We start from the raw sequence: 27508 nt of genomic DNA on the forward strand, positions 1-27508 counted from the left end.
GGTTTCCTCCTTCTTAATGCTTTGCCAGGCCTTTACAGCCGCAGCCTTCAGGTCTTGCTTGTTTGTGGGTCTTTCCGTCTTAAGTCTGGATTTGAGCAAGTGAAATGCATGCTCAATTGGGTTTAGATCTGGAGATTGACTTGGCCATTGCAGAATGTTCCACTTTTTGGCACTCATGAACTCCTGGGTAGCTTTGGCTGTATGCTTGGGGTCATTGTCCATCTGTACTATGAAGCGCCGTCCAATCAACTTTGCAGCATTTGGCTGAATCTGGGCTGAAAGTATATCCCGGTACACTTCAGAATTCATCCGGCTACTCTTGTCTGCTCTTATGTCATCAATAAACACAAGTGACCCAGTGCCATTGAAAGCCATGCATGCCCATGCCATCACGTTGCCTCCACCATGTTTTACAGAGGATGTGGTGTGCCTTGGATCATGTGCCGTTCCCTTTCTTCTCCAAACTTTTTTCTTCCCATCATTCTGGTACAGGTTGATCTTTGTCTCATCTGTCCATAGAATACTTTTCCAGAACTGAGCTGGCTTCTTGAGGTGTTTTTCTGCAAATTTAACTCTGGCCTGTCTATTTTTGGTATTGATGAATGGTTTGCATCTAGATGTGAACCCTTTGTATTTACTGTCATGGAGTCTTCTCTTTACTGTTGACTTAGAGACAGATACACCTACTTCACTGAGAGTGTTCTGGACTTCAGTTGATGTTGTGAACGGGTTCTTCTTCACCAAATTAAGTATGCGGCGATCATCCACCACTGTTGTCATCCGTGGACGCCCAGGCCTTTTTGAGTTCCCAAGCTCACCAGTCAATTCCTTTTTTCTCAGAATGTACCCAACTGTTGATTTTGCTACTCCAAGCATGTCTGCTATCTCTCTGATGGATTTTTTCTTTTTTTTCAGCCTCAGGATGTTCTGCTTCACCTCAATTGAGAGTTCCTTTGACCGCATGTTGTCTGCTCACAGCAACAGCTTCCAAATGCAAAACCACACACCTGGAATCCACCCCTGACCTTTTAACTACTTCATTGATTACAGGTTAACGAGGGAGACGCCTTCAGAGTTAATTGCAGCCCTTAGAGTCCATTGTCCAATTACTTTTGGTCCCTTGAAAAAGAGGACGCTATGCATTACAGAGCTATGATTCCTAAACCCTTTCTCCGATTTGGATGTGGAAACTATCATATTGCAGCTGGGAGTGTGCACTTTCAGCCCATATTATATATATATATAATTGTATTTCTGAACATGTTTTTGTAAACAGCTAAAATAACAAAACTTGTGTCACTGTCCAAATATTTCTGGCCCTAACTGTATAATGTAGAAACTATTTCTATGTGCATGCAGTTCTTTCAAAGACAAGTCCAGCAATACCTTTACATGGCCAGTCCATTCACTCAGAGTTTGAATTGATAAGCAATTGAGGCAAAAGATCTATTTGTACATCTGAAACCTGTGTCACTCCAGCTCTATTCTCTGCCCAACGTCGCCTCTTCCTGCTTGACTCACCGCCTCTATGCTGTGTGACTTCAGGCAAGTAGGGGCCATCAGTCAAGCAGCAAGAGAAGGCAGCAACGGGCAGAGAATAGAGCTGGTGTGACAAAGGCTTCAGATCTACCATAGCTCTTCAGCCTTATTTACATATCATTTCAAACGCTGATTTCTCAGGAACTGAAAAACGGGCAGGCCATGTACAGCCATTGTTGGACTTCTTTTTGAAAGCATATAAAGAGTTTGGCGAGGGTCACATCCTGCTGACAGATTCTCTTTAAAGTCTCATCCACATGACCTCTGCTGTAACTTGCATTGTATTTTATGTTCCAGAATATGACCTGTGTATATGACACAGGTGAACATACGCTTATAGCTAGGTGTCTAAGATATTCATGCAGGAATCGCTCCCTGCCCCACTGACTAATGGCCGCTGTGCATACATGCGGATGGAGCATTGCCAAGCACAATTAGATGGCTGAGGCCATTTTCCAGCATAAGAAGTGAATACAGCACATATCATTGGGCAAATGAAGGACGTTAAGCATATGGGTAACACTCCTATGACTGCACTAGGTAAAAGTGCCGCACTGCATCAAAAATATACGGATTTCATGCCAACTGATATAGAGCCCATCTGGATTTATCTGCCTGTTTAAACACCCTTCAAAAGATACAACACGGATTGGATTTTTGCATAATGTCGAGCATCAACCATTATCGCCCGAAATATAATTCAATAGATTTGTCCTCTTAATGGCAGAACAGCGGCAAATCATAAAAGCATGGCTATCTGTTGCTTTATTGCAAAAAGTGATGCATCTGCTCAAGGCTAACTCCTCTTCAGGTGTCTGGCTGTAATAATAAATGGATATTACAAGCAATGAATCTAGATAATGCTCATTGATCTGCGATAGAGCATCCTCATTCAGCCTGGATTTGGGGAAATGCTATGAAGAGCTTTGTGAATAAAAGGTAATTCGCAGTGTGAAGGAGCACTTCATCAGCCACTTCTCCAGATGGAATCATTTCAGGATGAAAAGAAAAAAAAAATATGAAAAATAAATAAAATAAAATATGGGAGCTGCCTCGTAACGTGAAGTTTTCTACAAGTACAAGGCGCTTGGCGTCACGCATCACTGCAGTATTGGAAAATATGTTCTTCTGTCTCCACAGATGTAGATTGCTGAAGGATGGGATCACTTAGTTTATCAGTATATCTAATAAAATGGATTGTCTGCCAGTAAATGCCCCCTTCCCCCCTTACCATTAAAGATGGTGATCTTCTGGTTCCAGCTTCAGATTAGTGAGGTTGATGCAATGGCGGTCCTACAAAGTCTGATTGCATGGATGCATCGGTCCTGCAGATATATATATATTAAAAATGATGTAAGTACATGTAATAGTTTAAGGTTTGAAGCAGGCATCATTAATGTAATTTTTTAAAAGATATTTTTATAGCATTTTCCACAAATAATCATTTTGGGATTTGTGCTGATAGATCACAGACCCATTACACTCAATGTGCCTTATCACTAGTCCTGTGTATGTGGACAGATTGTCCACAAAATTAGGAACAGAAACATGTCCTACTTTGACCAGTGTCTGATTTTTTAAAGTACTTCTTTATTAGAATTAAAGGGATCATACAGGTTCAGTCCTCGAGAATGCACCAGTCCCCCCCGCCTCCCAGCTTCCTGATGATTGACAGTTCAGAACTGTGGCATGGTTATCGCATTGGCCCAAAACGTGCGCCATCGATGCTGAGGAATCCAGGAGGACTGCAGCTGGTCGAACCCAGGGAACTGTCCAGCTTCAGAGCAGCGCTTACAAGCTCAATAGCAAAACACTTGTAAGGGCCGCGCTCCTTCCCCAAGAGACCTCTCTGCTAATAGACCGCAAAGGTGACTGTTAACCTAAGCAACAAGCAATAGAGGTATTACAGATCCCTCTATTGTACAGAAAGAAGAGTATATTAAATAATTACTTTGTAACGTACCGTAGTTTGCTTTTATAAGTACTCATCAAAATACATAATTCCACCTGCTTTGGAGGTAGAAATGGCCCTCTTAAGTCTTGGGCCCCTGTGGGGCTGCACAAGTTGCACCGATGATATGTCCACCCCTAAATGATTTTAGATATCTAATCAAGTCCATCCCCAAGAGAGAAGAAAAGAAAAGAACGAAGAAAAAAAAGTGGGGAGGGGAGATTCAACATAATATACCGTAATGATCTTCCTGTTCTCTTAACCCAAATCAATATGGAAAAGGTCAACAAATTTGGATCATGAGTTACGGTAATTTTGCAAATAATATCCGGTAAAAATTATATATAATACAGACACACTGATATATAGATACATATATAATAATATCCCTCTCTCTAGTGACACTAAGAACTTTGATGACTTGAGACCCTCCAATATAAATTAAACAGATTTTTGCATGCTCTATCGAAGATTTAGGACAGTGTGTAGAAGTTCTTCATCTCGTCTTATACATTCTGACCGAATAACAATGAAGCCTATTAATTATAGACCATTGAAAACTTAAAAAGGAGAGTTTTCTGTTTTTGTCCCATCAAAGTGCATTTAAATATCTTAAAACCTCTTCAAACGTTAATTTACAGGTAAATAGTGTTGATTTTTGTCATTTTTGTGGATATCAGCAAAGCAACACAAAACACCTATGGAATAATGAAAAACAAGCACGGCCAAGTATTATCAGCTCTAAAACCTGCTTGTGGTCCATGGACGTGAGGACAGCTTTAATCTGCACTATGTACTTGTAAGAATACCATTGACTAACTGATTCAACCATACGATTACCCCAAATCAATCAATCATCCTTTAGGCAAGGGCAACACAAAACTTATAGTCAACGGACAGCAATCCTCAGACACGTTGCGCGGCCAAAGACATTTGCCAAACTTGATGGCAATTTACATTGACGCTTTTGAGGACAAATTGTAATTAAAAAAATCCAACAGGGCTGCATCAAGGTAGGTCGCGAGTTGCAACCAGTGTCAGACTGGGGTGCCAAGGGCCCAATAGTAGATAACTCCAGGGCCCCACTTTTCAGCTACAAGTAAATGTGACATTATCCTCAAATCACAATTTTATATAACAATGAACTGGGCAGATTGGGAAATGAGTAAGACGCTGCCTGTGTCTGTACATAGTGATTCAAGTATATTGTGCCGAATACTGCTAATATGAGAGAGTGGTGGCCCAGCGGAGGATTCTCCTGTTTTCCTGTGGGCCAGTCCAAGCTTGGTTGCAACACAACCCTATTGACAATCCAATGGGATGTTGGAATGTTTACAGTCGCTGTGAAAAGTCAACCTTAAAGTGAAGTTCACTGTACACTCAAAAACTACACTCGTAGGTATAGCCTGCTGCTGCGGAGGAGACCATTTTCATTTAGTGTCAGCCTCGAGGGAGCATCAGACTATCCCATGGGTCTCTGTGTCTCCCAATGAAGCAACAGAGAAATTAAGGCAGTTCTATGTTATGTAGGCAATCCAGTGACACAGTGTGCCAGCAATCAGAGCACATACAGTGATCTGACAATAACCCAAAAAACAATAGAACGAGCTCTGAGACGTGGAATCTCTGTAGACCGCAATACCTGAACCTATCCTAAACACAACTAAAGGCAGCTGTGGATTGCGCCTGACACTACCTATGCAACTCGGCACAGCCTGAGGAGCTGACTAGCCTGAAGATAGAAAAACAAGCCTGACTTGCCTCAGAGAAATACCCCAAAGGAAAAGGCAGCCCCCCACATATAATGACTGTTAGCAAGATGAAAAGACAAACGTAGGGATGAAATAGATTCAGCAAAGTGAGGCCCGATATTCTAGATAGAGCGAGGATAGCAAAGAGAACTTTGCAGTCTACAAAAAACCCTAAAGCAAAAAACCACGCAAAGGGGGCAAAAAGACCCACCGTGCCGAACTAACGGCACGGCGGTACACCCTTTGCGTCTCAGAGCTTCCAGCAAAACGAATTAACAAGCTGGACAGAAAAAGTAGCAACAAAAGCAAAGAAGCACTTATCTAAGCAGAGCAGCAGGCCAAAGGAAAGATCCAGAAGCTCAGATCCAACACTGGAACATTGACAAGGAGCAAGGAAGACAGAATCAGGTGGAGTTAAATAACAAAGCAGCCAACGAGCTCACCAGAACACCTGAGGGAGGAAGCTCAGAAGCTGCAGTACCACTTGTGACCACAGGAGTGAATTCAGCCACAGAATTCACAACAGTTCTACCCACATGCATGAGCATTTATACAGGATTCTCTAAAATTATATATATATATATATATATATATATATATATATATATATATATATATATATATATATATATATATATATATATAATATATAGATAGGTAGAGAGAGAGAGAGAAAAAACAAACAAAACTTCTCAAAAATATTTTTTAATAAAAAAATTTTCAAAACATTTTTTTCATAAAACTTACAGTTATAGATAAAATGAAGATTTTAGCGCATGAATTGGCCAATTCATGTGTGCCCATCAACCACGGCAAGTGGTTCATAGTCATTAAAATACAGAAAAATCTTTAAATGAGGTGTGTCCAAACTTTCGGTCTGTACTATCTAAGAGGCATCGTGATTACTCGCTAATCCTGCCCCCTGCACAGCTGCTCCACCCCCTACCACGTCACAACACATAATCCCGCCCTCCACCCCATTACCACACAAAATCCTGCCCCCCCACCACAGCACCACACATAATCCCACCCCCCACGACATCACCACACATAATCCCGCCTCCCACCCCATTACCACACATAATCCCGCCCCCCCACCACATCACACATAATCCCGCCCCCCCACCACATCACCACACATAATCCCGCCCCCCACCCCATTACCACACATAATCCTGCCCCCCACCACAGCACCACACATAATCCCACCCCCCACATTACCACACGAGGCTCTGTTCAGCAGCGTTAATTAGATAGCAATGAGCGTGCCGAGCATTAGCTGGCTGGAAACAGCTAGTAATTATCTATATATATAATTGTCTAAGGGTTTTTCCGTCTGTCTGTATTTCTGTCTGTCTGTCCTGGAAATCCCGCGTCTCTGATTGGTCGAGGCCGCCAGGCCTCGACCAATCAGCGACGGGCACAGTATCGACGTAGAAATCCCGTGTCTCTGATTGGTCGAGGTCGCCAGGCCTCGACCAATCAGCAATGGGCACAGCGACGAAGTCATAAAGGACGTAGAAATCCCACGTTTCTGATTCAGCGACGGGCACAGTATCGACGTAGATGTCATAATAGTTGCCATGGTGACGATGATGTCATAAAGGTTGCCTCGACCAATCAGCGACGGGCACAGTCTGCCGCAAATTCTGGAATCATCATTGTCCATATACTACAGGGACATGCATATTCTAGAATACCCGATGCGTTAGAATCGGGCCACAATCTACTAATGGGCCCTGTTACTTGGGCCAATGTAACCCAGTGATCGGCCGATTAATGATCAAGTAATAATCATTGGTCTTCCATATCGTTTGCACAGTGTAGAAGGCTTGCACATACAAATAGAGCTTAGTATTAGTATTAGCGCCAACCAACTTGGCATATCATCGATATGATCATGTTTGAAGGTTCATTTACTGCCTGATTACCATGGACGAGCCTAACCAGAACACCAATTTCACGACAGAAAAAAACAGGCTGCCGATTACCAGAAGAACATGCAAAAAACTTGCTCGTCAGGTGAAATAATCTTTTGGCTGGCTCAAAAGATCACTGTTCTCGGCAGCACATCATCCCGTGTAAGAAGGAATTGTGCTGCTGAGAACGGCAGCCAAAGCCCACCTATGGTTCAGTGTGCCTCTGAGGTGCGGTCTATTAAATGACTGCCAAAATAGGTAAACAATTGCCAATCGGTAAATATTAACAGCATAGGTCACAACAGTGTACTGTAAACGTAGCCGAAATGAAGAAAAAAAAATCTGTTAGAAAAGACTGAATATTGATCACACATTTTGCTTTTGAAAGAAAGATCCAACAAGGGTTTCCAAGAGAAATGTCAGAAATCCATGTTAACATTCAAGCATTTTTTTTTTGCCTATGGAACAGCTTTTAAAGGGTTATTCCATTAGAATTAGAAAGTAAAAACAAACAACATTCCAAAGTTTATTAAAATTTATCTCGACGCAGCTCCATTCAATGGGTAGCGGTCACTGCAGGATTCTGCAGCGCAGCCCCTATGTTTTTGGAAAGGTACCTGGCAGATGTGAATAGCGGCCAATGCACATTGAATTCAGCTGCGCTCTGTTCAACGCGTTTACATTCGGTGACCACCGGAGCCGTCTTCAGCCGACAGGGGTCTGACAGCCGACATCCCTACCTATCAATGTCATAGTAATATCCTATCTCGTGTATAGGTCTTCACATTTCTGCCTGGACAATCCCTTTAAGGCTATGTGCACACGTTCAGGATTTCTCGCAGAACATTCCTGAGAATTCCGGACATTTTCTGCAAGAAATCCGCAAGAAAACCGCATGCGTTTTTGCCGCGGCTTTGATGCGTTTTTGCCGCGGTTTTTTCCGGACACTTCCCAATGCATTTTGGAGTGGGAAATATGCAAAAAAAAAAAAAATTAATGAACATGCTGCGGTTTTTACCGCAATGCGTTTTTTTCACGAAAAAAAACGCATCATGTGCACAAAACATGCAGAATTCATTCTAAATGATGGGATGCTTATTGTATGCGGTTTTTTTTGCGGCTTTATAGCGTTTTTATCGGGAAAAACCGCAAAAAAACCGCAACACGTGCACACAGCCTAAGGTAAAACATGTGAACCAGCTCATCCTGCTTCCAAGACTATTCAGCACAGAAATATCCTTCCTGTACTACGTGGTGAAACCATAATCAAAGATGAAGGATTTTCCAGTCTGCTTTTAGGTAAAGAAAATCATACACTATTACAAATGTACTAAAAATAACAATCCCTGCACCTCTAAAAAAAAAAAAAAAGAGGTAATTTTTCCCACCCATCTCAGACTAAATCCAAGTCCTTATCCATGAATAAGGACTTTGATTTAGTCTCAATCAGGTAAGAAAATAAACAGATTTATGAACAAGGACTTAGCTTTAGGCCGGCGTCACACACAGCGTATGAAAAAACGGTCCGTATATTACGGCCGTAACACGCTGAAAAGTCCCGAAAATAGTGGTCCGTAGCTCCTCCGTAGGCAGGGTGTTTCAGCGTTTTTTGCGCATGGCATCCTCCGTATGCAATCTGTATGTCATCCGTACTGCGTGTTTTTATCGCAGGCTTGCAAAACCGACATACAGCTATACAAGGGATCCATGTGTAAAAAAAAAAAAAAAACCATTATATATATATATATATATATATATATATATATATATATATATACATACAGTATATATGTCAGTAGACATATATATGTATGTATATTAATATTTCATCCAGCGCGATATAGCAGAAAGCCGGTAATTCAATTACCGGCTTTTGCTATCTCCTTCCTAAACCCGACATGATATGAGACCTGGTTTACATACAGTAAACCATCTCATATCCCCATTTTTTTTTGCATATTCCACACTAATAATGTTAGTAGTGTGTCTATGCAAAATTTGGCCGTTCTAGCTAGTAAATTAAAGGGTTAAATGGCGGAAAAAATTGGCGTGGGCTCCCGCACAATTTTCTCCGCCAGAGTAGTAAAGCCAGTGACTGAGGGCAGATATTAATAGCCTGGAGAGGGTCCACGGTTATTGCCCCCCCCCCCCCTGGCTAAAAACACCTGCCCCCAACCACCTCAGAAAAGGCACATCTGGAAGATACACCTATTCTGGCACTTGGCCACTCTCTTCCCATTCCCGTGTAGCGGTGGGATATGGGGTAATGAAGGGTTAATGTCACCTTGCTATTGTAAGGTGACATTAAGCCAAATTAATAATGGAGAGGCGTCAATTATGACACCTATCCATTATTAATCCAATACTAGTAAAGGGTTAAAAAAAAAAACACACACATTATTAAAAATTAATTTAATGAAAAAATCACAAAGGTTGTTGTATTAATTTATTCTACTCTCAATCCATTCACTGAAGACCCTCGATCTGTAAATAAAAAAAATAAAATAAACCAACAATATACATACCTTCCGAGGATCTGTCACGTCCAACGATGTAAATCCATCTGAAGGGGTTAAAATATTTTGCAGCCACGAGCTCCGCTAATGCAGCTGCTCATGTCTGCAAAACCCCGGAGAATGTAGGTAAAGTAGGTCATTGACCTATATTTACCTGCACTTGCGGTGAGGCGCCCTCTGCTGGCTGTTCCTAGATAGTGGGAACTTTCCTAGAAAGCTCCCAGGCTCGAGATCATAAGAGGGTGCCCTCTGCTGGTTGTCCTCATATGAACTCGAGCCTGGGAACAGCGCTGCGTATTCCTCGCAAGTCACACTGCTGGTCCGTGTGTAATCCGTATTTTTGGGGCTTCCATAGACTTTCATTGACGTTTTATTTGCGCAATACGGTGACAAACACAGCATGCTGCGATTTTCTACGGCCGCAGAAAGCCGTATAATACTGATCAGTTTAATACGGCAGATAGGAGCTGGGGCATAGAGAATAATTGTGCCGTATGTTTTGCGAGTTTTACGGATGTAGTTTCTGCACTCTTACGTCCGTAAAACTCGCAAGTGTGACGCCGGCCTTAGTCTGAAACACATAGGAAAAATTACTAGTGATGAGCGAATATACTCATTACTCGAGATTTCTCGACCACGCTCGGGTGACCTCCGAGTATTTTTAGTGCTCGGAGATTTAGTTTTTCTTGCTGCAGCTCAATGATTTACAGCTACTAGCCAGCCTTAGTACATGTGGGGGTTGCCTGGTTGCTAGGAAATCCCCACATGTACTTATGCTGGCTAAGAGATGTAAATCATTCAGCTGTGGCAAGAAAAACTAAATCTCCGAGCACTAAAAAAATACTCGGAGGTCACCCGAGCGTGCTCGAGAAATCTCGAGTAATGAGTATATTCGCTCATCACTAAAAATTACACTTTTTTTTTTTAGCTACCGGGATTGTCATTTTTATTACATTTGGAATAAAGTATACACTTTTTTAATCCAGAAACTGTCCAAAAATCCTTTGTTTTTCTTATTGCAATCCTTTTATAGCCATAAATAAGAAAAAAAAAAAACAGTTTGCTGCATGAATGGCAGTTTTTCCCGCACTGTAATCTATAGGATGCTAATTTAAAGAGTGTTTTAAAGCGGTTTTGATGTGACGTTTGGAGCAGAACCAGCTCCAAGATCCATGTAATAAAAAAAAGCCTCTTTGTGAACATGGTCTGAATGAGTCTGGTGGTAACATTTCTTTTTTAAGTTTTAATAAGTCAATTCCATGGAAAATTGCAGCCATTTGTTGATCTTTAAACTAAATAGAGACATTAAAAAAACAAAAAGTAATAAAAAAAACAAAAACACAAAACAGCTAGTTAAATATTTGCAGTGTAGAAAGACAAAAGAAAATGATGTGGCTATGCTCAGTATGGTGAAGCATTTAGCTGGAAAAGATAACAGAGGACGGTTATGATGAAGCAGTAGATAGCGGACGTTTCCTTTCATCTGACGGAGATCACAAAAAAAAAAAACTGCCTGTATAGTGGTTAGCAACCAGTGCACTTTGAAGGACTCACGGGTTTCTATGTGGACCACAAAGGAGCTTGACAAACGTCCACCTGAGGTTTATAAATGGGTTTTCCTGGGTACTTCAAACCAACACAGCATTTACAGACAAGAAAATAACCCCTGAGCGCACGGCCATTATGATCGATTGTATGGAGAATGCAATAAAGAAGTGAATGTTATACTCCAGGAAGAAGGGATAAAAATAGGCCTCGCATGACTCCAAATTGTAAGGTTCCCCTCGCCATCGTCACTCACCAGCTCATTTGCTGTAATAGTAGATGTGCCGAACTTCTTTGTCAGATCACAAAGTCGGCCCTCCCCAGAGCTCCATGAAATAATGGCAGGATCCTTGCCGCAGGATTACAGTCGGGTAATTGATGTCTTTTTTATTAGACACCTCTAGTTATTCCATGATTAACTTCAATGCCTGAAATTACACTGTGAAGCATCCGACAAGGTGATATTTTTTCCGAGCGACCAGAACTCCACCGTCATATCACAGAAGATTATTTCTCACTTACTACAATTCATTTCTAATTGTCACAACAGTCATGTTTTTTCTATTTTTTTTTTTTAGGATTTACCGGTACTCTCTTTGGTAAAATATCCAACACTCCTAAATTGGTGAGACTGCTAAGCGATTCGGCAGTTTTACTTTTATTGAGCATTGTCCAATAAGAAAAAAAGAATTAAAGTAAAATTTACTTTTTATAACCTTGATAAAAGACTCCAACGGTCTGCAATAATATTCGTTAATGTGAAATACATGTGTTGGTGAGCCCTAGGAAAGCAGAATTAATATATTACTCTGCTGTAAATTAATATTTAAATTAGGTGCGTCCACTTAAAGGGGTTGCCTACCACTTTCGTATCAATCACCTAACCTCCGGCTAAGTCATCAACATCACATCAGTGGGGGTGCATCACCAGGCATCTCCACCGATCAGCCGGATGTGAGCAGTTGCAGTGCCGAACTGCACAGCTTTGTCAACTGTAAAGTGGCTGCACTGGTTTACTGAAGATCCACTCCCAGTTATTCGAGTAGGGGCGGATGTGAAGTATCCAGCCATTATACAGTCCATTCAGCTATTCTGTGCAGCTCTGTAACTGATAGCATCCGATAGCATCCGGGAATGGCTTATTGGTGGAGGTGCTGGGTGTTGCACCCCACCAATATGATATGGATGACCTATCCCAAGGATGGTTCATCAAAATAAAAGTAGTGGACAACCTCTTTTTTAGCCTTTTGTACATCTACCATAATTATTGTAAAATTACTTGAGAGTGGATGGACGGGAGTACATTTCAGAAAGTTGCAAAAAATTTTGCCAACGTCACAAATGATGAATAAGGAGAAAACATTTGGAAATCCTAACTCTACCCACAATGAGCTGTTCTTGATTGCTGGGACCCCCCCAAAGAGCACAATAAAGGGTGCATTGGACCCTATTCTAACAGTGATGGTCGAGAGTGCATGCTGACACTCCCTTCAAAATCTATGGGGCTGATGAAGCCAGGTGCCTTTAAAGAGAACCCGTCACTAGTGTTGAGCATTCCGATACCGCAAGTATCGGGTATCGGCCGATACTTGCGGTATCGGATTTCCGATACCGATATCCGATACTTTTGTGGTATCGGGTATCGGATCCATAGCGAGGTGTAAAATAAAGAATTTAAATAAAAAATATTGATATATTCACCTCTCCGGCGGCCCCTGGACATCACCGCTGGTAACGGGCAGGCTTCTTTGTTTAAAATGAGCGCGTTTAGGACCTGAGGAATGACGTCGCGGCTTCTGATTGGTCGCGTGACCAATCAGAAGCCGCGACGTCATTCTCAGGCACTAGACTCCTCATTCTAGGAATTTAGGACCTGAGGAATGACGTCGCGGCGGAGTTTCCTCTCCTTCAGACCCTGGGAACCATCAGAATACCTTCCGATACTTGGTGTCCCATTGACTTGTATTGGTATCGGATATCGGTATCGGCGATATCCGATACTTTTCGGGTATCGGCCGATACTATCCGATACTTTCAAGTATCGGACGGTATCGCTCAACACTACCCGTCACCTGAATTTGGCAGGACCGGTTGTCGGTCATATGGGCGGAGTTTTCAGGTGTTTGATTCACCCTTTCCTTACCCGCTGGCTGCAATATTGGGTTGAAGTTCATTCTCTGTCCTCCGTAGTATACGCCTGCGCAAGTATATTAGTAAACTGTAGAAATTTTCATTTGAGCAACAACTTAAAGGGATTGTCTAGGCAGAATAGAGTGCTCGAGTAACAACAGGTTAGAGGATTTTTAGTTGACCGGATTATGGGTCCAGGTTTTAGAAGCGACCAAAAGAGCTTGAGTGGGAAAGGTCACTCCCATACACTCGAGACCAGGTCGTGCAGCTCCTATAAAAGGCAGCTGGGTTGGCTCAGGCGTGTCTGACGTGCTGAAGTTGGAAAGTGACCATGATGGCTGACCAAACTAAGCAAGAAAAGTATGTTTTATGTGTATAATCTACCTGGCTGCAGTAACACAGCTGGTGTCTGATTCAGGTGGTATGCTGCATATTGGTACAGACAATCTTTTTTCAGAATTCCTTCAAAGTGAACATTGCTGTCAGGAAAAGGTAAAGTCTAAAAGAACATTTACACTGTATTATTTTCACCTTTTTTGTATCCCTGGAATGCCTCTTTAATTTAAAAGGGCAACATGATACTAGAGCATAAAGATATTAGCGGTACAATGCTCATGTCTTGATTAAACCGAGTGACTGACAATACCTAATTACTAGATTTGCCCTACGGCATTTTTCCCATAATATGTCACTAATGAACATTCCCCTTATTAGCACACTTAATGGCCCACTAAAGTCATATCATTAAATAGGTTACAAAAAAAATACCTTATAATTCATAAGCAAAAAGTGGATCATTTATGGTAATGTTTTCTAATCGTTATACTGATTAATGATTACTTATTATTACCGTAATTCTTGTTTAAAAAACGTAGTTACTCCTAAGCGACGTTTTTTTTTCTCCGCTTGTGGTGATAAATAGTGGCCTAACCCCCTTGTGTACCCCTCCGCTGTTCCCGTAAGACTGGATGGCATGGTTCACTGGCATGCTAATCAAGCATCCTAGCTTGCTAATCAACCAGCTGGGAACTTGGCCAAGATGCTAATCACAGCCCCTCTGCTCAACATTCGCACTCTCTACTGGTGAGGAACATTGTGTGGAACGAGAGGCCAAGAAGGAAGAGACAGAATACCACTCGATAAACAATTACCATGCCAGATCAGCTTATATCACCTCTTTCCCCAGGTGAACACAGAATTGTTCCTTACATCCAGGCTTTACATAAAACTTCTCTTGCCTTAATAAATCCTTGGGTTGTGTTCACACCTCTGCCAGTTCTACTGATAGGTTTCCTGTGCTTTTTGATGGTTAGAACATTTTGCCTTATTGCGGGATTTTAGTAAAATAAATGAAAACCTGACACACCCATTACCAACATCGACAGGGGTAAAAGGCAAATAAACCAAACCTGACAAACTCATAGTGACTTAGCCGTTAATGGTTGGGATACATTTAATTTCTGCTTCCTCTACAGATACTAGGCACGTGTTGACAACTACGGTAAATTATTTAATTTTATATACCAACATGGCCGAAAGTGTTGGCACCCTTGAAATTGTTCCAGAAAAAGAAGTATTTCTCCCAGAAAATTATTGCAATTACACATGTTTTGTAATACACATATTTATTTCCTTCGTGTGTACTGGAACAACACAAAAAAAACAAAAAAAAAGAACAAAAAAAGCAAATTGGACAATTTCACACAACACCCATGCGAGCACATTGCAATAATTTTCTGGGAGAGATACTTCATTTTCTAGAATAATTTTAAGGGTGGACTCTCCCTGAAAAGGACGACGTGCACGTAACCGACGCCTGTGACAAACGTCTGCTTACACACAGTGGCCAATAAAGAAGCAGAACTGCCAGAAAGGGCAGCAGCTTCAACCAATCACATGGTTGTGGGCGTGTCTCAGACTATCCCAGACTCCCTGTAGATGCTGTAACTACACAGTAGTCACATATTATGGCTCATCCGGAGCGAAAAAAGCAGCCATTTAGTAAGCACTTATGGCAAGTCACTATCTCTAGAGGATAACTACCTGCTTTTTATTTATCATTCTTGGTTATATTTTCATGTCACCAACATCTAACATTTTCATTTCTTAGGATTCAAACATAGGAAGATGCATATATTTTATATATATATTTTAGCTATGGCTTAGTCATTTTGAACAATAAGCTTCGCCAGAGTAAGCGCCTGTGTGGGGCTGACTATTATATTGAGTCAGCGGGTGATTCTTTATTTTTAGTCCTAACTCTTCAGCACGATAAGTTTTCCCATATATTTTACTTTGTAAGTTGCTTAGGAACGGCTTATTTCCTCCACTTACATATTAAAGTGCATAAATCAATAAAAGGAAAAAAAATAGAAATGTTCATAGCTGGAGAGACAGCAGACTACACATATGTAAGGGAGTTGATAACATGTGTAAGAAGCGACATGGACCTCTTGAATACAGTAGCCGTGATTTGACTCCCCCTCAGCCATTTGCAAATCTCTAATCTCTGAGGCATGCTGGGAAAGAAAGAAAAAAAAAATATTCCAGTTGGACCTTTGTCCATTACATATCAAAGCAATACGTGTTCTAGAATTAAGTGCTGCTGAGCAGGACAATGGTCAGCTTTACAAAAGAAAAAAAGGTGGGCAGGCATTTGCTTTATTTTAAAACCACATGAAATTCAGAAAAGCCAACAGAGCACAAAACACTAAAAAGGCTCTGCTTATAGCAAACGTCTGCCTTGAGGTTCATTTAGGTGTAAAAGGAAAAAAAATACCATCCTTATTGATTATTGAGCTCAGCTGCCTCGATCTCTGTTTGGCTGCAGCAGTGACGTCACATCAACAGTGCTGCAACCAATTGTTGAGCTCAGTGATTGGCTGCAGTGCTGTTAACAGGACAACACTGCGGCCAAACAGACAGGGACAGCAGTGAAAAAACTGTGTAGGTCCAGGAAGGGCATTTAGGACTCAGATGGTTAGAGTTTAAACCCCCCCCAAAAAAACTAATAAATGAAGAGGGTAAGTAAAATTCAGTTTGTTTTTGTTTTGCTTCTTTACACCTAAATAAGCCTACGGGCAGAAGTTTGATTAAAGAGAGCAACTCCTTTCATGAAGTTTATACCCATACAGTGACATAGGTTTGTCATGGGCCTTAAAGGGGTTGTCCACTATTCGGACAATCCCAATGTTTGCCCCTTGTAAAATAATATTTATACTCACCTCTGGCGGTGGTGCCATTCCAACGATTTCGGCACTCTCTCCTGGGGATTGCGTGACATTATGTCACAAAATCTCACTTCCTCTAGATGTACAGTATGTGATTTGTCCGAAAAGGAGACAGTGAAGCCAGCCTGATTGGCCACAGGGATCATGTGACAACGTCACATGATCCCTGGGAAAGCCAGTGCCAACGTCGTTGGAAGCATGCCGGCAGCGAGTACAGGTGTTATTTTATAATAGGGATTGAGAAGGAACTGTGACTTGTGGATAACCCCTTTTTAAGGCAGAAGAAAAAAAAACCCTGCATACTGCACAGTACACTTTTTTTGGTTCGTGGCTTACGCTACATGACAAACTATCATAATGACATAATGAGGTTTGGTATACAGTATGAAAAAAAAAAAAAAGTGTATACGGCTGGAGACCAGCCCAACAGCAACATTTCCGATGCTAATCTCCACCAGGGCCTCATTTACAGAAGAGGTTTAGAAACTCTTCTTTAGAAACATTCCCTTTAGAAACACCCTATGCACGTCACATTGGTGTCGGGAGCTTGAGTGATTGGTTTTCATCTCTCTCTCCTGAATCCCCCATACACAAAAATGCATGTCTTTGCTTGAGTTCTTCACTATTCTCTATGAGAAAGCCACTGCCAAACTCTGCTGGGCAGAAGCTCTTGATTCGGCTGAACAGACGAATTTACTGTTGAAATTCAACAGGTGGCATACTTCTCTTTCTGATATTATTTATCAGGGAAGGAGTGAGGAGGTTCCATATCGGAGGGTTTGGCCAACTTTAGTCTTATGTGTATGAGGGGCTTTAGCAGTGGATAAGCTTATGGGCTCCAACTGGGCCACGATTACTGAAAATCTTTAATAGTACGCCTTTTCATATGGGCCAAAATGACCATTTGGGCCCCCGAGGCTCCAGGACCCGGGTGCGATAGTAAGCCCTGCACCTGCTATAATTCCATCCCTGGCCTTTAGACTATAGTCAATGCTTTTTATAAGATATTCCTAGCTTATGGTTTCCACATTGGAGCCCCTTGGTAAGAAGGTCCACCCCACCACAGTGCGTTTACCACTATTGCGTCTGACCGGTATGCATTCACATCCGATCCACCTAGAAAACATCTTGATGCTGCTGTAAAAAAAAAAAAAAGCATCGCAGCTTGGGGAAAGCTTAGTACTGATGGCTTGGAGCTAGTTTTCTCATCTAATCATAATGTCCAAAGACGCAACACATCAGCCTTGTACTCAACCTTGAAGCGCCACCTGCTTTGCAACACAATGAACAACTAAATGTTTAATATGCAGCTTTAAGAATACAACAGGCAATATGAATCATTGTTCTACCCCCCCTAGTATGAATCCACCTGTACAGTGGGAGAGCTATTAAAAGAGAACTTGGCCATGCTGGAGTGCTCGGACAATTGTTCCCGACATAACAATGCAGCTCAGTTATTGATTGTTTCAGCTATTCCATTGTCCATACAAAAAGGGCAGCCCGCGCCGGCTACGGATGATGTCCTCAGTAAATTCATTATTAATTTACTCTGTTTTACGGCTCAGTTCTGCAGTCCATATCCACTTTTTAAGTGCATAGATCAAAGAAAGCCATATTGAATGAAGAGCATAAATTGCCGCCAAGATTTCCTTCTACTGATACCTGAGGGTATGTGCACACGTAGAAAGCTCCTCTGCGGATTTTTCCGCAGCGGATTTGATAAATCGGCAGTGCAAAACCGCTGCGGTTTTTACTGTGGTTTATCGCGGTTTCTATTGCGGATTCCGCTGCGGTTTTAAATCTGCAGTTTTCTATTATGGAGCAGGTGTAAAAACGCTGCGGATTCCGCACAAAGAATTGACATGCTGCGAAAAAAATAAAACGCTGCGTTTCCGCGCGTTTTTTTCCGCAGCATGTGCACTGCTGATTTTGTTTCCCATAGGTTTACATTGTACTGGAAACTCATGGGAAGCTGCTGCGGAAACGCTGCGGATCCGCAGCAAAATCCGCATCGTGTGCACATACCCTTACAATGGTGGAAGAACAAAGGTCAGGATATACCAGTAACTGCAAAGGGCATGAGAATATATTCACAGCACTGTCCGTAGCAACTAACAACATACTGGGGCTGGTCAGTCACCATTTCATCTGATCTCTCACTGCGGGTTATTCCACAATTAACCTCATCATGAGCAGACAATTTTTAATCTCTTTTTTTTCCTCTCGTCTTACAAAGAGTCATATCTTTTAGATTTTCATGCCAACATAGTCGGATGAAAACTTGGTGTGTGTTTTTTTATTATTATTTTTTTTTGTTTGAAGATTTGTCATTTTTGAATGCCACAGATATCCTTTGCATACAATGTACTGGAAAATGGGGGAAAAAAAATTCAGATGTCTATTAGGCCGGGATCACACATACGCGAGATACGGCCGAGTCTCGCAGGTGAAAACCCAGCTCTGGCGCCGGCACTCTGGAGTGGAGCGTGCAGCTCCATGTATTGGAGTGCCGGCGTCAGAGCTGGGTTTTTACATATCTCGCGTATGTGTGATCCCGGCCTTATTCTTGAATGTGTTCTCAGAAAACATAGCCATTGCAGGCTAAAATGCTTTTCACATGACCATGATTTTGGCAGACCAAGTATCTTTAAAACAAAACAAACAAAAAAAAAAATCAGACTTTTTTTTTTTGATCCAAGACAGGAGTCAAAATTATCCGTATGGGTCCATGAAAATCATCAACAGCACACATTTCCATGCATGTGCCGTCTGTTTCTAACATAGTAATTTATAGGACAAGCTTTTTTTTTTTTTTTTCTTTTTAAAGACATGAACAATTAGTCCATTTTTTTTTTCTCATTTCACATAAAAAAAAGAATTTGAAAGAAGCCAGAAAAGTGAGACAAAAATTGTCTCTTGTGTATGCTGATACAGTTTAGTGCCTGTTCCTGAGTTTTCTCACCAAAATTGCCTTTTTGCTATTACACATTGCTTTCTGTGGGTGAAAAAACGCTGAGAGAAGTGACATGCTGCAGTTTTACTATTCAGTCAGGGAAAAAAAAACAAACAAACAAAACAATGTGTGTGCATGAGATTTCTGAAATTGCATAACTTTTGCTGGTACTGTAAAAAGCTAATTTTAATTACGGTAACTAAAAGAGACGCAACGTGTGAACATAGTCTTACACTGTTATCACTATGCAGTAAAATGACCTGGAAACATGATTTTCCAGATTAGTACAGTGGGGCAAAAAAGTATTTAGTCATTCAGCAATAGTGCAAGTTCCACCACTTAAAAAGATGAGAGGCGTCTGTAATTTACATCATAGGTAGACCTCAACTATGGGAGACAAACTGAGAAAAAAAAATCCAGAAAATCACATTGTCTGTTTTTTTTTAACATTTTATTTGCTTATTATGGTGGAAAATAAGTATTTGGTCAGAAACAAAATTTCATCTCAATACTTTGTAATATATCCTTTGTTGGCAATGACAGAGGTCAAACGTTTTCTGTAAGTCTTCACAAGGTTGCCACACACTGTTGTTGGTATGTTGGCCCATTCCTCCATGCAGATCTCCTCTAGAGCAGTGATGTTTTTGGCTTTTCGCTTGGCAACACGGACTTTCAACTCCCTCCAAATGTTTTCTATAGGGTTGAGATCTGGAGACTAGCTAGGCCACTCCAGGACCTTGAAATGCTTCTTACAAAGCCACTCCTTCGTTGCCCTGGCGGTGTGCTTTGGATCATTGTCATGTTGAAAGACCCAGCCACGTTTCATCTTCAATGCCCTTGCTGATGGAAGGAGGTTTGCACTCAAAATCTCACGATACATGGCCCCATTCATTCTTTCATGTACCCGGATCAGTCGTCCTGGCCCCTTTGCAGAGAAACAGCCCCAAAGCATGTTTCCACCACCATGCTTTACAGTAGGTATGGTGTTTGATGGATGCAACTCGGTATTCTTTTTCCTCCAAACACGACAAGTTGTGTTTCTACCAAACAGTTCCAGTTTGGTTTCATCAGACCATAGGACATTCTCCCAAAACTCCTCTGGATCATCCAAATGCTCTCTAGCAAACTTCAGACGGGCCCGGACATGTACTGACTTAAGCAGTGGGACACGTCTGGCACTGCAGGATCTGAGTCCATGGTGGCGTAGTGTGTTACTTATGGTAGGCCTTGTTACATTGGTCCCAGCTCTCTGCAGTTCATTCACTAGGTCCCCCCGCGTGGTTCTGTGATTTTTGCTCACCGTTCTTGTGATCATTCTGACCCCACGGGGTGGGATTTTGCGTGGAGCCCCAGATCGAGGGAGATTATCAGTGGTCTTGTATGTCTTCCATTTTCTAATTATTGCTCCCACTGTTGATTTCTTCACTCCAAGCTGGTTGGCTATTGCAGATTCAGTCTTCCCAGCCTGGTGCAGGGCTACAATTTGGTTTCTGGTGTCCTTTGAAAGCTCTTTGGTCTTCACCATAGTGGAGTTTGGAGTCAGACTGTTTGAGGGTGTGCACAGGTGTCTTTTTATACTGATAACAAGTTTAAACAGGTGCCATTACTACAGGTAATGAGTGGAGGAAAGAAGAGACTCTTAAAGAAGAAGTTACAGGTCTGTGAGAGCCAGAAATCTTGATTGTTTGTTTCTGACCAAATACTTATTTTCCACCATAATATGCAAATACAATGTTAAAAAAAAACAGACAATGTGATTTTCTGGATTTTTTTTTCTCAGTTTGTCTTCCATAGTTGAGGCCTACCTATGATGTAAATTACAGACGCCTCTCATCTTTTTAAGTGGTGGAACTTGCACTATTGCTGACTGACTAAATACTTTTTTGCCCCACTGTATGTGTAAGATTGTGCTTAGCGCATGTGTTGGGGGATACTCGCTTGGCACAGGATTCAAGCACACGGGCACGGTTTTCCATTTAAACACAGTCTATGCGGTTTATTAAAGTGTCATAAACAGAGTTATGCACAGTTCATTATATACATTTCATAGAACACAATAGGCACCAACCGGTGATATTAACTTGCAGTTTTATCTTAGACACTTCATATATGGCTTTGTCTCACAGACACTAAACATGCTAGACCTCTCACTTCTTCCAGTTACCATGGGTGTCCGTACGCCAAACAGTTCATCAATGTCTCTAGTCATATAGCGCACATGATATTGGGCCGCGGACTCTAAACACGCTGAACCTCACTTCGTTCAGTTACCGCTGGAGACCACACAGTTCATAGAATATCACAAGCACCAACAGTCAATGGTACCTTATGGGAGCTCCTGCTCCACCTGCTGACTCCTCGTCAGTCCTCTCTCCTGGGGAAACTGCCTTATGGGGTTCACCAAATTGCCTGGCCGGCACACCTCAGTCAGTCCAGAGCCACCGAAGGTTGGTAGCTTCCCCAGCACAGACCAGCCCGGTCCACAGTCTCTCAGGTGCTCCAGGAAGACTCCACCCACAGGAGCTTCCAACACAGACTGTCCAGGACCATAGTCTTACTGTGCGGTATTCAGGACGTCCATCCCACATGGGACTGTCCAACACACTGGCATGTACTCTTCAGGATTCCTACTACCAGGAGATCCAACACAGGTTGTGCTCTTCAGAAAGCCTACTCCCAGGACTTCCAACACAGGTTACTCAGTGCGCTATTCAGGACGTCCATCCCACATGGGACCGTCCAACACACAGGCATGTGACCTGTTCAGGTGCTATTCAGGACATCTGTCCAACACCCTAGGCCACCAGGTCCAAAGCCCCACCATGTGCTCTTCAGGGAGATGACACTCCAAACACTTAGGCTCTCTAGGGCCTTCCAGCATAGACCATTCCGGTCCACACTCAGCGACGACCATGTGACCCACACCCTGGTCACATTATGAAGCTGTAACCACTCCCACAGGTGGGAGTGTGTGTGGCTAGTTCAACCCGCCCATCTCTCATAACTAGCCTAGTAAGTCTCCCTTCACAATTATACAAACACTTGTGGGACTACAGGTCCCAGAACAACAACATTACATCAGACTTACCACACAGACTCCCTCTGCGACACATATCGGCCACTTACAATTCTGCCAGTCACTGTTTCACCACCATTATAACAACAGATACGCCTCCATGCATATCCCGAGGAGCACACACATCGCCCCCTAGCTGCCACAGGGGTCACTGCATCACATGTTTATTTTTATTTTTTTTAATCTGAGTAGTGAGAAAAAAAGGAAATTTGTATAAAAGCTGGCATTTTAATTGATATCTTTTGGGGGTACATTGGATGCATTGATCCATATCACAGAAAAATAGTGACAAAATTTTCAAGTTCTGTCAGATTTCCTGACAGGCTTGTTAAAAAGGAAAGCAGTTTTCACAGCTTAGATATTTATGGTATTATTGTAAGGATAGGCCATAAATTTCCCACCGCTGGAACCTCATCAATTTCAAGAAATCCCTGACATACTACCTTAGAAGCGCCAAATATCAGATTGCAGCAGAAATACTGCTCCATCAATGAAAAACACACCCAAATGCAATACTCCCAAATAATGGCAAACATAACCGTGCTACACCATCGCCGCTCTTCCTATTACCCCTTCACTAGTAGCAGCATTCAAATGCTTTCCCCTCTTCGTACAAAACTACCGACACTGGCATTGTACCTCCCCCCACAATAGTGAGACCAAAATTGTACTCCCGACATACTACTGACACCAGCATTGTTCCCCGCACACATTACTGACACAGTCATTTTACCCCTCTGCACAGACATACTACTAGCGCTGGCATTTTACCCCCTTCCCCACACACACACACACTGGTGACACCGGCATTTTAAAGCTCCCCCCACGCATACACTACTGACACAAGCTTTCTTCTCTCCCTCCAGCAAGGAGACCCTTCCCACACAGTATTCTGCAAATTCTCACCTCTCCCGGACTGGAAGGAGACTACAAGGACAGGTCTCCAGTCTATGATCTCTTCAAGTCTCCGTCAGGGTGAAGGACCTTTGGTTATACAGATATGATGTTACATGGGTCCTTTTCTTCTAACATCAGAAACTGCATTAGTAATCCAGGGCTGGCCTCAACAGTGCAGCTCCTGCTTTGAGAAGCCAGGCAGCCAACGTACCGACAGGCCCGACTGGAATCTGCTCGGTCTACCAGATTGCCAATCCGTGCTGAAGAGTGGTGGGACTGAACATGTGTGACCACAGACAAAGGACACATAAGACTGATGTTCTGAATGCAAAATAAAGAGAACACCATAGCAAGTACCATATATAGCAATCTCTCGATATTGAAGTATTTAAATTTAAAAAAAAAATGTAGTAGTACATTTTTCAGGAAACGCAACCTAATTTATAATGGGAAAAACCCTTTAAAAGACTCTGACAAAACAGGATCTACAAAATACCATATCATATATGAACAATGTTTCACATATTTAAAAAAAAACAAACATCCTCAAGGGAAGTAGGTCACTTGGACATATTACTTCAGTGCAATGTATCTCTAAGTTCCCGTGAAAGAGATCATACAAGTCATAAAAAAAAATCTGAAGCTCAGACGTTGGAGTGTGAATGAAACGTGCTGCTATTATACATGACTATATTTTTGAGATCCAAATGTAACTACTGTAAGTTTTTAAATTTCCTAAACAAGTATCTTACTAAGGCAGGATGCAACCCTGGACATCCATGTTTTGGTTGCAACAGGATTTCTGCACTCCTGGACTATGAGAACCGTATAGGGTGAGTTGGCTGCACAATTTTTTCTCTTTGCCAGAGATCACATGAATCCAAGAGGCAGGCTAGATTATTTCATGACCGTTGAAAAGGAACTACAAATTGCGGATAGGTTCTTGTGTGCACCTTTCTGAGCTTATCTACCTCGCTGACTTGAGGTGGAGACAAGTTTTGTTTAAACTAATCCAGACCTATCCTGAGGCCGGGGTCACACTTGCGAGTAGACAGCGAGAAACTCGCGCATCAATACCCGGCACTGCAGCTGGCGGTTCGGACCGGAGCGTTCAGCTGCATAGAAATACATGAAGCCGCATACTCCGGTCCCAAGTGCCGGCGGCAGTGCCGGGTATTGATGCGAGTTTCTCGCATTGCTCTCGCAAGTGTGACCCCGGCCTTAAAATGTTAAATGCTAGTGTGTCCTCATTAACAGAATATCGCTAATGTGCACAATGACTTTCACCAGTCACAACGGCTAAAAATATTGTACGTTATTTGGAACGCAAAAAATAAAAAATAGAAATGGGTAGTTTGGCTGCATTGATCTTTTCAGTGTGGAGAGGAAATATAGAAAAATATCTTAAAAATTGTGATTTTCAGGAACATGTCGTATGTTGGGTAATGTAATGTTCAACCGGAAATCATATGGCATCAATGACAAGTGTAAGGGGAAATGCACACATTGAGTGGAACGGTCAGAGGAAAAGCATAATGGAAACATTTGCACCACTTCTGCGTTTTTCACTCACTCCTGGTTTTGGCTTACAAATACTGGGGTAAAAAACTAACCAAATACCGAATGTGTGCATGTGGCCTAAGGGTGCAGTACCCGTGACCTTGAGAATGAACTTGAACCCCAGGAGGGCATTGTTCTAAACTTCAGCACATGACAAGACAAGACCTGCTCGCCATACACCTTTGTCTAACCTGCGCACGTCCAAGTAATAGGTAACCATACAGCAAATACTAATTAGCTGCCATATCAACAGGACTAATACCAAGGCACAAACGTAATCTACAGGTGCACATAGCTGGCATGATGAGTATTAGATGCCGTAAGAAAATCAGATGCTTTTAATACAGTTGCTAGAAAACATTATCAGTAAAGTTACAGAATGATCAGATTCAGAAGAGCAAGAGCAGAAGAAGTCCATCACATAATAATTATATGGAAAGCAGGTCTTGATGAAATGTATTTCAAATGATGTCCTTTACCTATGCTATGTCCATCACTCACCAATCATGTGAGATGCCATCACTGTCCAAGATAGGAAAATCTGTTTAAAAAGGGGATTTTCCTTATGTTCAATCTCCAAGAGAGCACAGATCCTCTGCCCCTGGTTTTCTGCTTGCCGGGGGATTGTGTGCTTCTAATGACTGACACTTCGGATCAGAGCTGTGGGGTTGTGACACTGGATAAACTGAGCACTCTGATGCTGGCGACTTTACTTTTTGTGTAAATCAAGTTTCAGAAGTTGTGGCTAGGTGAGCAATACAAGTATACAATCTTAATAATAAGCAAGAGAGTAACAAGAGTAAAACTTGCTCGCAAACATGTGATTATAGATTATAGTGTACTGGACCCGTTGAAGCACATACCGTGCGAAACGGCCGTCGTCCACACTCCACCTCCGCACCCTCTCGCTGACCTGATGTCCTAATGGATTTTTTTCTCCAATAAAGAGCACGATTTCATAGCTTCATATAATAAGGGTGAGTGCCGCACTGTTTTCTTTTCTTGTTTCATCGTATTTACTCTGGATTGCCTATCAGTGCTGAGCACCATATACCCAGAACATACGTGCCACCTGCATATTTCTCGGATGTTCTCTAAAGAGTATATTTCCATATTGATTTGTGCTTCTCTAGTGCCGTCCTTTGCTCATTCTGTGTGTTGTGATTATAGATAACATACCATCCACAGTAAATTTAAATTTAGTAAGGGAAATTACTACCACATCCACTCAATAACATTAATTGGTAGCATCATAAGATGGTGTAGTAAAATGTATGACACATCAACAGTAGATTAAACTATACTTATTTATGGAAAGCGAAATATGCAAAACAGAGTTTCAGATAGAATAGAGAGGAAAATAGAGAGGAAAAGTAGAAAGTAGGAGAAAGAGTAGGAGGAGAAGAAAGAGGGAGAATAAGTTAGGTGGTACAGGGAATATGGAACTTCACTCCACCGAGTAGACCCAAGCCTCCCAATCAGCAGGAGGTTGGGATGAAGACCTTGACTTAATTCTGTTTGGACAGAGCAAACCAGATGCATCTTGACCATGTTATGAAGGCACACAAATTATTCGTGGGTATGAGATAAGATCCAGACAGCCAAGAATCTAGATCTGGAGTTTCCCTAAAAGCAATCCAGAGAGCCCAGGTGCTAAAAATCTTATCAGAATCTCCCGTAACTTGACCTATCATTTGTTCCAGTCTATAAATGTCTTTAAGTTCTGCGACAAATCCAGAATGTGAAGGCGATTTCTCTTGCTTCCAAAGTCGAGGAATCAAATTCCTGGTGGCAGTGAGAAAATGTCTGAGAAGACCCCTCTAAACTTGGATATAAATATATCACTTAAGGATAATAAAGCTAACTCCGCTGTAGGCCGGACCTGCAAGATAGATAATCTGTTGTGAAGTTCAAAGATTGCCATCCATTATTTCTTTATGGGTGGGCAAGCCCACCAAATATGGACATATGTGGCTATTTCCTTTAAACATCTCCAATAAGTATCCGGAGTCGTCGGGAACATAGTGACTTTACTTTTTCAACATTAGAGGAGCGCAGGGACCTTGAAGCTGGCCAGATCCAGACCAGAGTGTCTAAGGCTACGTTCACATTGGCGTTCCGCCAATGTGCGTCGCTGTTGCGCCGGCGACGCGCCCCTATGTTTAACATAGGGGACGCGTGCGTTGTTTTGGTGGCGTTTTTGCCACGTGCGTCGTTTCCGACGCTAGCGTCGGACGCAAGAAAACGCTACATTGTAGCATTTTCTGTGCGTCCGATTTTCGTCAAAAACGACGCACACGTCGCAAAAGCGCGCGTTTTTGCGCGCGTTTGCGCGCGTTTTTACGTGCGTCGCGCGTTGCGTCGCCGACGCAGGGCGGCGCAACGCTAGTGTGAACCTAGCCTAAACTCAAGTTATCTCTCATGGCACGCCATGGTCTCTG

General features: G+C 42.2%; 1 protein-coding gene across 3 annotated transcripts in view; it reads right to left on the reverse strand.

Moving 5' to 3' along the window:
- Positions 1–27508, reverse strand: part of DIPK1A (divergent protein kinase domain 1A) — a 149927-nt gene that overhangs the window by 33893 nt on the left and 88526 nt on the right. For 2 of the 3 annotated variants that reach the window (XM_069737574.1, XM_069737575.1), the window contains exon 2: positions 2771–2864. In XM_069737574.1, coding sequence (XP_069593675.1) covers positions 2771–2773 — 3 coding nt within the window. In that variant the 5' untranslated portion in view covers positions 2774–2864. Of the gene's footprint in view, positions 1–2770; positions 2865–23516; positions 23707–27508 lie in introns of those variants that run through there. The other variant, XM_069737576.1, reaches the window with a different exon arrangement.

Source organism: Ranitomeya imitator, chromosome 8, assembly GCF_032444005.1.
Source record: "Ranitomeya imitator isolate aRanImi1 chromosome 8, aRanImi1.pri, whole genome shotgun sequence".
NCBI classification, from domain to species: domain Eukaryota; kingdom Metazoa; phylum Chordata; class Amphibia; order Anura; family Dendrobatidae; genus Ranitomeya; species Ranitomeya imitator.